Here is a 12,190-nt window from a genome sequence, read left to right as displayed (position 1 = left end):
ACATAATAGTAGCATACTTTTTTTCCTGGTAGTGAAGGTGGGACTGGGTGGTGTTATTTAATTTACTCTATAGGTTAAAGACTGTGAAGGGAGGGATTGCATCTGTCACTCCCCACTGCCCACCCCCCTTCCCTCAACAGGGATTGGTCGCCCTAAGCAGGAATAAGACAGTGTTAGCTTTCTGTTTTTTGGCAAAACCTCACTCAGAGCCTCACTTATTCAGACCTTTCTGGAATTTAACAACAAACACAGTCTTTGCTGTGCTGAGAAGACTGTCTTCCTGGTCACTGGGAGGTATAAACCAGATGAATCTAGATTAATTGATTCTGAACCTAAAAAAAAAATTCATTCCTGAAGGTGTATTTCTAATTTTTTAGAAAATTGGATCATCACAGGTCAAGCAGTTTTTGGAGGTTTGGGACCTTATAAGAATACCTGGTACTCGTTTCTTACTCATGTCTCATGAAGAAGTTGAAAGAACTGCTGTGAAGCAAACCAGACTGGTTGGGCATGCTCTCCCACAGAAGGCCAGGGACATTTGCCTAATGTTGGTGCTGAAATCCACCCTCAGAAGACAACCCCCCTTTGGTATTATTATAATTATAATTATTATTATTATATCCTCACCTGAGGATATGTTTTTATTGATAGAGAGAGGAAAGGAGACAGAGAGAGAAACATTGATGTTAGAGAGAAACATTGATCTGCTGCCTCCTGTATGTGCCCTGACCAGAATTGAACCTGCAACCTAAGTGTGTGCTCTCACTGGAATCAAACCTGCAACCTTTTGAACCTCTAATCAACTGAGCCACCTGGCAAGGGTGACACCTCCACCTTTTAATTAACTATTATTAGTTTGACAAAAAATTCTGTTCAGCATTTTTTAAGATAAACTTGGTGCTCATTGGTGCTTTTGTAACCATGATTTAATATTACCAATCTAGTGATTAAAGTTATGTATTCTGTAACAAATCAAAGTATATGTGCTTTTACCTCTGGCCAAGTTCTCATAAAAATTGAACAGCCTATTTCAGGAGTAAGGTACACTGACACCGCAAAAAACCTGCAGATGTCTGGCTGATTCACACTGAGGAATGACTGACCTTCAGGGATTCCATCTCCAGAATATTTGCTGGCCTTCGACCATAAAACCAGAATGATTCACATCAGACCATTGCTTGACTAGTTTCAAGATTCTTATCAGAATGGACTGTGCTGGTCTGCATGTAGAGAACTTTTCAACCCCCTCCCCTTGATCTCTTTGTTCTGTTTTCCTTTCCCTCCTCATAAAAACCCCTTCTTGCACTCAGATGTTAAGATTGTTTTTAAGGATTGTTTTTAAAGTCCTCCATCTTCTTAGGTCACCAGCACCTGAATAAACCTCTTTTCTTATTTACCATACCTGTCTCATGAGTATTGGCTTTCGTGGTGGCAGGCAGCTGAAGGCTGCAGGTCATTTCCCCAGTTTCACTTTTGCAGAAACATAAACAATTGAAATGAAAACAAAATAAAAGTGAAATATAATTAACATGTTTACTTTGTCTTTGTGTTTCTCCGGGACTGATCTGAATGCTACACTTTGCAGAAAAGGGTGACTATGGTGGCTGTCGTATACATGTACAATAATCTTAATCTAAATCCTTATGCCTCGACTCTTTCCATGTACCACTTATTCATGGAGATTTCATTTAGATGGACTGTTTCCACGGTCACATATTTACTTAAGTCTACATTAGGAAGTTGCAAACACTTTTGTCATGCTTTTCTGGGGTTAGGAAAATCAATGGCCAAGGCCAAAAAGTTATAATCAGGACAAGAGTAAGGAGGCCATACTTTAATGGAGGAGCGTGAGGTGAGGATGAGGCCCAAGGGACACCTAGATGAAGTTGACATGGCCCTCACCCTAATTGGGATTGCCACCTAGTGAAAGATATAGGATAAGGTACATAAAGCCTATACTAGTTGAAGGGAAAACTTAGCCAAATTGGGAGGCATGTCTTATGGGGGGTGCACCCAAATAATGATGTCATTCTCCTTTTCTCATTGCATCCATTTTCCTCATATGCAACTGTAGCTCGCACGCATCTCTCTATGCACAAATGCCCTTTTTCCTCTACCAGCCATAGCCCATCAACCTCTTGTCCTCCCTCTTTCCACCCAATTCCGTATCATTCAAATCCAAACAGATCCTGAACTGACAGAAATGGAACAAACAAAGCCAGAATCCTTTTGTTATGAAGAAAGGAATAGCCATATTTATCTTCACAATAATAAGATCTGTCTCTTCACTCTTGATTAATGGAGGCCTTTTGCCAGTGAAAGCAGTGCTTAAAGTCCATATTCATTCTCAGCACCACAACTGCCTCGCTGCCTGGAAGTAGGTGATTCTAAAGACTTTCCTAAGGATGGCTAAGATGCAAATAAATACAGGTACTAGAATCTCTTTTATTTCTTCCAGGAAACAAACCTGTATTGGAGGGTGTGTCGGTGTGAGAGGGGGGAAGGGAGAGAGAAAAGAGAAAGGAAGGAGAGACTACATAATAGATAAAATTATGGACATAAAACATGCAAATTTCTTTCACCACAGTGAGTCTCCAGTAATTCTACTTATGTGTCATAAAAAGTTTTAAAAATAATACTTGAGTTTTCAAAGAACTCCTTGAGTTTGAATCAAAAGCTTGAAAAACTTCCTGGGCTCCATGAGCCCAGTCTGAAAATATCTCACTCTCCTGGCTTCAGTGCACTTATAACTTCGGCTCTCTCAGGACCACTCTCTCCTCATGGCCTCTCCACATCTTCCCAGCTTTAGTCTCTGCTTGTCCAGGTCCAATTGTCAAGAGGGAGAGCATCTGGATGGATTTGATTTTCCAGTGTGGGCAGAGGTTTGCAGATACTATGTTGGTTGCTGGACATTTTGTCCATTCATCTGTCAGCGTGCGGGTCATTAGGTATAGAAAAAAAGCTCTTTCTGTGCAAGGTTCAGCCTGGGCAATTCTTCCTCCAAGGGGGCAGGGGCTGCAAGTTGGGTGATTGACAGCCGCCACTTATAGAACACAGGGCTCCGTTTCTCCCCCCGTCCAAGCTAGCGACACTCCAGACTATTGGGAGATCCTCAGCAGACGCTGTTTCACGCCTCCAGGCCTCTGCGCATCCCATTTCCTCTGCAAAGACTGTTCTTCCCGCTTTTGATTGTAAAACTGCTCTTCCTTCAGGAGGTGGTTCCAAAGCCATCGCATCCGCGAAGACTTTCATTATCCCCCTTTTTAGGAAAAACACTTTGAGAAGTGTCCGTCTGAATTCACACTCCTCCTCAAGGAAATCTACCGAGAGATCCGGCGCTAAGCGCCGCGCGTGTGAATCCCGGCGAGGGGAAACGGAAGTGAGTCTTCCAGGTGCGCGACTCCCGTTTAGGGACTGGAGCAACCCGGCGACCGCAGGCGCTCGCGCCGCGGCGGCGCGCAGGGCGTCTGCGCATGCTCAGGGCGCCGCGCAGTTGCCCCGCCCCTTCCAGCCCCCAGGTCCGCGGGGCTCCGAGCGGCGGGAAGCGCCCGGAAGAGGCGGCCCAGGCGCCGGCTGAGCGGCAACATGGCGCGGTCGGGGAGCAAGGTAGAGGGAGCTCGGGCTTGGACGCCCTTGCTGCGGATGGAGAGGGCGGTTCAGAAGCAGGAATCATGGGATGAAGGCGGTGCCAAGAAGGGGAGAGGGGAGACCGTGGGGTCAAGGGCCGGGTCAAGGGCCGGGTCAGGAGGGCCTGGCTCTAGGGATGCGCTGGGAGAAACGCTGGGGATTTGGACTCTTAAGACCAGAATTTGAGTCTCGCCTGCTCCCTACCCCTTCCTCTGCCCTCCCATCCTCTCACTCCTTCTCCCTCCCCTCCTCATCCCACCTCCCTCTCCAGTCGGCCACCGCTCACTACCCCTCCATCCCAGTGCACCCCCTAATCCCTTCTCCATTACTTCTGAGCCTGGGTTTAGAAAATCTGTATGAGAATGGAAGTTAGCCTTGGTAACCACCCACCCCACAGACTTGTGAAACTTCAGAGGTATTGTGAGTATAGGAACTTGAATGCCATATTATTACCTCTATAATAATCTAATATTTCACATTTATTGAAAGCTTACTCTGTGTGAGGTACTGATCTGAATGAAGGCTGTATTCCTATTTCATTTCAACAGCAAGCCCATAAAGTGAAAACTAGTAACCTCAGCGTACAGGCATGAAAAATGTAAAGTGATTGTCCCAGGTCACCCAGTCTGTAAGCGGTGAAACTCGGATTTGAACCCAGGCAGTCTGGTTTCAGAGCCCTGGAGAATTTGTGTTGCTAGGAATCTATGTCCTTCAGTGTCCCAAATTAACAACGGATATTAAAATGATTTTTTAAATGACTTCTTCAACATAGGTGGAGAGTGGTAGTTGTGTGGAAGGGTCACTAGAGGGAGGTGTGTTCCAGGAAGTCGCTCACTCACCCAAAGGCAAGGCCTTAGAGGCATCTGATACACAGAGAAACAAGGTAGCAGTTTGAGCAACTGATCCCCAGGCCCCTCAATTTTCTGTTGAGAAACGTTGATTAAAATAATTATGAACATATATGTGTTACCACTCACCTCTTTTGTACCTCTTCTTTCAGCTGCTGAAAACTTTGCAGCTTTAGTGGAGCAGCTGTTTATGGCAGGTGGGCTTGCAGCAAAACTCTTAACAGCCTGTATTGCTTTGGTGTATAAATGAACCAAGTTTCTGCGCTGCCCAGCTTCTCTTTCCTGGTATTCTTACTGCTGCCAGAAATGAACTCAAAATATTACATGGACTGTTCTTCTCCTTCCATACAAGACGTTCTATATTGTGAAACCCTTTGATGGTATTTTTTGGGGTCCCTGATTCCTAACAAAAGGCTTAGGGTTTTCTCATTTAAAAGTCGTTTTTATGAACATGTATTAAATAAATGCAGCAGCATATTTTGGGGACTCTTAAGTTTTTTAAGATTTTTATACTCAAGGCATTGAAACTATGGGATGTAAATTTTATTGTTTTCAGAGAAATTTTGTAGTTTATTACCACCTTTTCTCCAAACATGCTATCTTTACTCCAGAAATCTCTTAATATTAGTGCATTAAGTTTAATTCTTTGTAAACTAGGTAAAAACTTAAATAGTCTTCCTTTTCCATGTGTTGCCTGAGATATGACCAAATTTAGAAATCATGTATAACTTCCCTGATAGGAGCTCAGCCAGGTTTTTCAAACACTTCTAGGGTCAGGTCAGGAGATCATTGCTTCAGAAAACTGGTTCTTTTACTGATCACTTCTAAATGTTATTTTTTTTTCTCCTTGTATGGAGTCAAACCAATCTCCCTGTAACTTCCATCTGCTTGATCTGACTATCTCTCTCTAAGACCAATCCTTTTATAACACAGCTGTCAAATATTTGGGAGGAACTGTCATGTTCACCTAAATCTTCTCATCTGGCTTAAATATCTATTTTTTTAAAACTGTTCCTCACTTCACATGTTCTTCAGATCCTTCTTTAACCTGCTCATTTCATGTTCAGTTTTAATAGTCTTTCTCATAAGATGTGATGCGCAGAACTGTTCGCAGTTTGTCAAATGTGATCTGATCAGTACAAAGCATAGGTGAGGCTGTCAGTGTCAAAGAATGTTAACTCTGGAAAAGACCTTAGATCTCATCTGGTCCAACAATTGCTTTCTGCCTCCAAGAATTAGCAGTGAGGCTAAGTGACATTCCCAAGGACTCAGAGCTAATTGATAATAAAATGGGATAGGATCTCAGGTCTCGAGATTGCTAATCTAGTCTTTTTTTCACCATAAGCCCTTTCTTTTCCTTAGTTGAATTCAATAAGCCATTGACACAACTTAAAATATTTTGGAGGGTGAAATGAGATAGATGTGGGGAATGTATTGCTGTAGCTGTGTCATACTGGTGACTCCTTTTATAATCCATTCTGAAATTATTGCTCTTTGTTCAGGTCTCTTCCAACTGATATTCAGTTAAGTATTAGATGCCAAATATAGAATTTCACACGTATCCCTTTTAGTTTATGTTTTCCCTGTTTTCTTAGTCCCCTACATACATGATTACTATCTAATGGCTAGGTGTCTTTATTTATGTGGTTCCCTCTATCTGTAGCTCCCCTTGTTCACACGACTGACTCCTATTCATTCATTAACACTCACCCAGGTTTCATATCCAGGCAGCTTTTTCTGCCTCCTATCTCCTCCACCAGTCTTGGGTAGATGCCCCTCGTGTGCTCTTTTAGTGCCCACTACATACCTCTGTCGTGGAACATTATGCTGGTATTATTTGTTTATGTGTATTTGTCCCCTACTAGAGTAGATTTGATGTCTTGGTCTTTATTTTAGGTCCCCAGTTTATAAACCAATTCAAATTGTTGTGGTGTGTCATTTCCGCATGTATAGATTGTAGTAGTCACCTATTGCCACAAAAATGCTTTATAAGAAACTATACCCTGAGTCAGTGGCTTACAACAAAAACATCAGTTCTCATGCTTATGGGTCTGCAGGTCAGCTGCAGTTTGATGTATTTTGCGCTCAGCTGGGCTAGCTTTGGCTCTAGCTTGCAGGTTGTTTGCAGGTCTGCTTCCCCTTGGTTTATTCTTGGGCTCAGGCCAAAGGAGCAGCACCTACCTGGAGCATACTCCTGCCTGGCAAATACTTTCTAGCTTTTAGAAAATATTAGGACTATTTAAAGTTTCTCTATAGTAAAAACTTATATGTCTTATATATATTCTCTAAGTAGAACACTTCCCCTCTATTTATCATGCGTCCCCTAAAGATCAGTACAGGTTCTGTGGGTGAAATAAAGAAAGGACATATCTCTTTATTGATTTTTTTATGACTATTAACATTTTTCAAATATTTTTTGGGACTTTGTTTCCAGGCAGCTGTTGTGCTCTGTATGGATGTGGGCTTTGCCATGAGTAACTCCTTTCCTGGTGAAGAATCTCCATTTGAACTAGCAAAGAAGGTGATGACCATGTTTGTGCAGAGACAGGTAAGTGTCAGATTGGCGTTAAGCTTTTAACTCATGTTTTAGCTGTTTGTTGCCTCCACTTTAATAATGCAAGATACCAGCCTGTTTACAGTGTCCAGCCGCAGTGTTTGGAGATCTGAGGAGCTTTATTACATATTCTCCCGTGGAAGTTCAACTATCATTAGAGCCTGATATTTTTTCTTCTGTTGTTTTTGTCCCCTCCACTGGTTATTACAGGTTTGTTTTTTTTACCAGAAACAAGAGGCAATGTCAAGTCATGTTTAAAAGTACAGTCTCTAGAGCCAGATGGCATGAGTTTGAATCCTTACTCTGCCATGTCATTTACTAATCTTGTGATCTTGAACAAGTCCAACTACTTTGTGCGTATTCCAGTTACCTTTTGCTGGTAACATACTATCCCAAAACTTAATATCTTAAATGATATCTTTTAAAAAATTATCTCTCATAGTTCTATGGATGACTGGGTGGCTCAGTTGGGTGATTGTCTCTTGAGGCCTCTTGTACAGGTGCACTCAGATGATCGGTCACTGGGGCTGAGTTGTCTGAAAGCTAAACTGGGCCAGATATCCAAGATGTCCCAGTCCCACAGCTGGTAGTTATGCCTTCTGGCGGTTGTGAACTCAGTTGGGGCTGTCCATCAGAACCTTTACATGTGGTCTCTCCTTATTATAGTACAGCAGCTGGTTCTAAGAAGGCATATCCCAAGAGTGGGTATTCTAAGGGACCTGCCTATGTGGCTTTTTATGACCTAGCTTTCTCTTAGTCAAGTAGTCACTAAAGCCAGCTCTCAGTCAGAGTGGGGAGGGGGCATATTAGTCTCTTCTGTTGATTTCTGCCCCTTCTACTTGGAATGACTGTAAAGTCCATGAAGCTCTGCTTCATTCCCTGGGTACTGATGCTCCTCCTGGACACCTGTGTTGTTTCTTGTGAGTTTTTGCCCTTTCCACTAGGCACTACTGTCTCCCACCTGTCATCCTAGATTTTAACAAATTCTGATGACCTGGAGTCCTTACTGTGTCAAAGAAGAGAATGCCTGTAATCCCATTATTGGCTATAATATTTGCGTTGGTTGTATTTAAGTAGTGCCTCTGTGCCCCAGTGCAGTATAGATTTTTTTTTTTTTTAAGAGAAGCAGTGCTTTCAGGTTTTCTTTTTGGCTCTGCCCCTTCCATGGGAGGGTGAATGAATCTGGAAGGCTGGGAGACAAAACCTGGTGCAGCCTCAAGCTGCACTCAAAGTTTCTTCCCCTCTCCTGGCTGAGGTTTTGTTGTTGAGCAAGATTACTGTGCTTGAAGGTGGGTTCTTGTCCAGGAGGCAGATAGAATTCTAGCTGTCCTGTCCCACTGGTGTGCTGGACATGTTTGAACCTCAGCAGCTGGGACTTTTTCTCCATGTACAACTAGGGATTATAACTGGAGTTGTTAAGAGGCTGGGGAGTTTAAGAGACCGAACAAAAATGAAGGACAGAATTTCATTCTCTCCACATGCATTCTCCCCACTGATGTGAAAGGCTTAATCATAGGTGGGAACAGGACTGCCTGCTGTGTCAGATACTATTTTTTGTTTGATTATGAAATGTTTCATAAAAGAGGCAAATGCAGAGAATAATACAGAAATCTATTTTTCCATTGTCTATCAATATACAATACTAAAGTTTTGCCATATTTGTTCAATTTCTTTTTTTTCTTAAAAAATAAAATGTTACAGATAAATGGGAAGCCCCTTGTGTATCTGTTTCCAATCCTCTTCTTTCCTTCCTTTTCCCTCTTCTCAGAATTTGCATTGTTATTACCATGCATATTTTATACTTTTGGACATAAGTATATTCATTAATAATACTTAGTTCTGTGTAAAGTTCTCAAAAGTATGTGATGTTATTATATGGTACATGTCATTTTACAGCTTATTTTTTTCTCCACCTATGTTGTTGAGATTTATTCTTGTTGATAAACATTGCACAAATTTATTCACTTTTTTACTGGGTGGTAGTATTCCATTGTTCAAATATTTTGCAATGTGTTTTTGCACTTTCTTGCTGATGGGTAGTTGGTTTGTTCCCAGTTTTGCCCTGTTTGTTATAAACAGTGCTGAAGTGAACTTTCTTGCTCAATGTGTCCTTGTATACATGTGTAAGAATTTCTCTATGGTATATGCACCTATGAATGAAATTCCTGGGCTATAGGGTATGAACCAGCAACAATTTTTTTAATCTCTGGAAAATTTAAACCTTGAATAGTCATTCCAGAAAGACAGACTAAAATCTTTTCAAATTATCCATAATTAGTTTTCTTTGAGAACTTAGAATCTGATTTTACTAGAATTCTCCAAGAGCAGTTACCACCCTACTATTTCCCCACCCTAAATTGTGCTGAAATGAAATGTGGGACCTATAGTCCATGAAAAAGTCTCTGTAGAACCTCAGAATTGTCATAGTCTCATGGGCCATTCAGCCCAATGTTCTATTGCTGACAATGGTCCTATGAACCTGCCATAAGGGAGGTGTGGTTGTCTTGCTCCCTGAAGGATAGGTATCTAATGGCTTCCACATGCTACTGTATGGTTTTCAGCCTTCTAACATTCTTCTCTAGGTGTTTGCTGAGAACAAGGATGAAATCGCATTAGTCCTTTTTGGTACAGATGGCACTAAGAATGCCCTTGCTAGTGAGGATCAGTATCAGAACATCACAGTGCACAGACATCTGATGCTACCAGATTTTGACTTGCTGGAGGACATTGAAAGCAAAATCCAACCAGGTTCTCAACAAGCTGACTGTATCCTTTTTCAGCCAAAGAAGATTCATAAGAACTTTCCTTTAATCTGAGGAATCATAATCTAGTTTGGTGAGGTTCTCTAAGATTCCCAGCTCTGACTATATGGAGATTTTTGGCAATGAGGACATGGAGGTGATGTGTGTTAGGATTTAACGGGGAATTAATGAGATTGGATTGGGTACCTGGATTCCAGGTCCTCCAGAATAGAATCTTGCCCCTCTTTGCACTGGTGATATTGAGAGGTTGGGAGGTATAGGAAGGGGAAGATACCAGGGGGTATATGTGTGTATTGACCATGTACAAAGGGTTTGGTGGTGGTGATGGTCAGAAATGTTTGGACGTAGAGAAGGTATTTCTAGAAGAGTATAACATTAACGTTCTCCATGCTTTCCTGGATGGAGGATATTTTTGTGCCAAAAATCAGACTGATAGCCAAACTATGAGATTTCCAGTTTCTTCCACAGGTGCCCTGATTTAAAGGGGTTACTCTTATTTTTCTAACAGTTAGTAGTGCTATCCCTGATCATGAGAAGGTGCTGCTGTGCTGGGAGCGACTTACAAATGCTACATTATGGCTTACTTAGTATTTAAGAATGGATTGTTAATCACAAAGAATGGGTTGTAGTCACCATAAAATGGCATTATAATTTTTGGTTAAATGAATGAAATATGTTAGATTACCTTTTGGTTTATTATACTTTTCCTGGTTATGTGTTTCAGGATGTATACTTTGATATATAGCATATATGAATATATATTAGTGAAATAAACTTTGGAAAAAGGACCATTGGGCAAGTACTTTTAAATCACACAGCCCAGTGTCTACAATTTCCAACACCGTGGACTTTATTAGAAGAAAGTTGCGTGTTCTTGGGATAAAGGGACTCTTTGGTTGCATCTTCTGCCCTTAACTAGCTGAGTCCTGGATGCACTTATTGTGTGCATGGATGTGATCCAACAAGAAACCGTGTAAGTGTCTCAGCTGGAGAGTTGGAAATGAACCTTCCTGCAAAAATTGTATGGGTTGATATATGCAGTGCGCTATGTGATTCATTGTTAATCAGGCAGCATATTTGTGTGACTAAAGAAACATTTGATAGAATTCAGTGGCTCGGGTCAGCCCCTTTCATAAATGCTTAAAAGGAGGAAGGGATATACTGGGTGGGAATTTCTCAGGGAGGAATAAATATTTGTCTTATTTCAGGTTCCTTCCTATTTGACTTAAACTAATTACCATAAATTTTTAAAAATGCTAAGTAGTATAGTCCATATATTATTGAAATTAGATGCATAGTAACTCTGGCCAGCTTCCTAATTCATTACTTTTTAATTACCATGTCTTTAAAAGATGTGTCTTTGCATACACACACAAACACATTTCTTGACTGTTAGGAAAAATGATTTGCACAGAAACCTCACACCTAAATTTGTATTATAATTTCTCAATCTCTATACATTCTTAGCAAAATCCTGCTACTAGCCCTGTGAGTGGAATCAAACCAGGGTGTTTGGCAAGTGAATCCTTGCAAGGTTGAGGTTGTAGTACCCTAGGAGAGCTCCTTGTTTACCTTTTGCCTGTGTGGAGGCTGGAAAGGGATCCTTTTTAATCATAATGACCACATCTTTACCTGAAGTTAGAGTTAGGAAATAAGGGACATAATATTTCCATAATGCTCAGAAATTTTGCGTAAGATGTTAAAAGTATGAGTTATAACCAGGTGATAATGTGTTTGGTAGAAACTTAACTGAGTATCAATAGTACATGGACTTCTAGAAGGTAATGACATTTGTTAATTGAATCTAGATTCATTCCTTAGCCTCTTTCTGCTTAGTGAACAAGCGCATTTGAATCTGTAGGAACTCATTCAGGAGAATGATTTCTTAATGTGATAACTCTCTCTTGTAGAGGAAAGAAGTTCGAGAAGAGGCATATTGAAGTGTTCACTGACCTCAGCAGCCCATTCAGCAAAGATCAGCTGGACACTATAATTCATAACTTGAGGAAATCCAGTATCTCCCTGCAGTTCTTGTAAGACTTCAAGAATAATACTTGTAGACAAATCCTGTGCTCTCACACGTAGTGGGTGGGCCCCATTATAGAGCCCTTGGTTTCCAGGAGTCTTTGTTCTGCTCTGACTTGGAATCTGTCAGATGACTGACCTCAGCAAATGTTCACTGATTACTTTCTATGTTCCAGGAACTCTTCTGAGTTTTGGTGACAAGGGGATGAAAATCACAATGAAACATAGGAATTTAGCTTAGTAGCAGATTGTTTGTTCACTGTTCTTAGTCTCAAAGAATTGAGGAATTAAAGGAATTTTTTGAGGATATTCAGTTTATCCCCTGCCTACTTAGAGGACTTTTCCCAAACAATGACCAGATTGATGGAGTCTTT

At 41.2% G+C, this 12,190-nt stretch overlaps 1 protein-coding gene across 2 annotated transcripts in view; it reads left to right on the top strand.

The window, feature by feature from the left end:
• Positions 1 to 3,411: 3,411 nt before the first annotated feature.
• Positions 3,412 to 12,190, top strand: part of XRCC5 (X-ray repair cross complementing 5) — a 77,491-nt gene continuing 68,712 nt past the window's right edge. The window contains exons 1-6 of one of the 2 annotated variants that reach the window (XM_081142938.1): positions 3,551 to 3,606; positions 4,628 to 4,672; positions 6,910 to 7,023; positions 9,612 to 9,795; positions 10,716 to 10,764; positions 11,702 to 11,824. In XM_081142938.1, coding sequence (XP_080999064.1) covers positions 6,928 to 7,023; positions 9,612 to 9,795; positions 10,716 to 10,764; positions 11,702 to 11,824 — 452 coding nt within the window. In that variant the 5' untranslated portion in view covers positions 3,551 to 3,606; positions 4,628 to 4,672; positions 6,910 to 6,927. Of the gene's footprint in view, positions 3,607 to 4,627; positions 4,673 to 6,909; positions 7,024 to 9,611; positions 9,796 to 10,715; positions 10,765 to 11,701; positions 11,825 to 12,190 lie in introns of both variants that reach the window. The other variant, XM_081142937.1, reaches the window with a different exon arrangement.

The sequence above is a fragment of the Miniopterus schreibersii genome, assembly GCF_964146895.1.
Source record: "Miniopterus schreibersii genome assembly, chromosome: 7".
Classification (NCBI taxonomy): Eukaryota; Metazoa; Chordata; class Mammalia; order Chiroptera; family Miniopteridae; genus Miniopterus; species Miniopterus schreibersii.
Note: the sequence above shows the minus strand (reverse complement) of the source record. Positions and strands in the feature narration are given on the sequence as shown.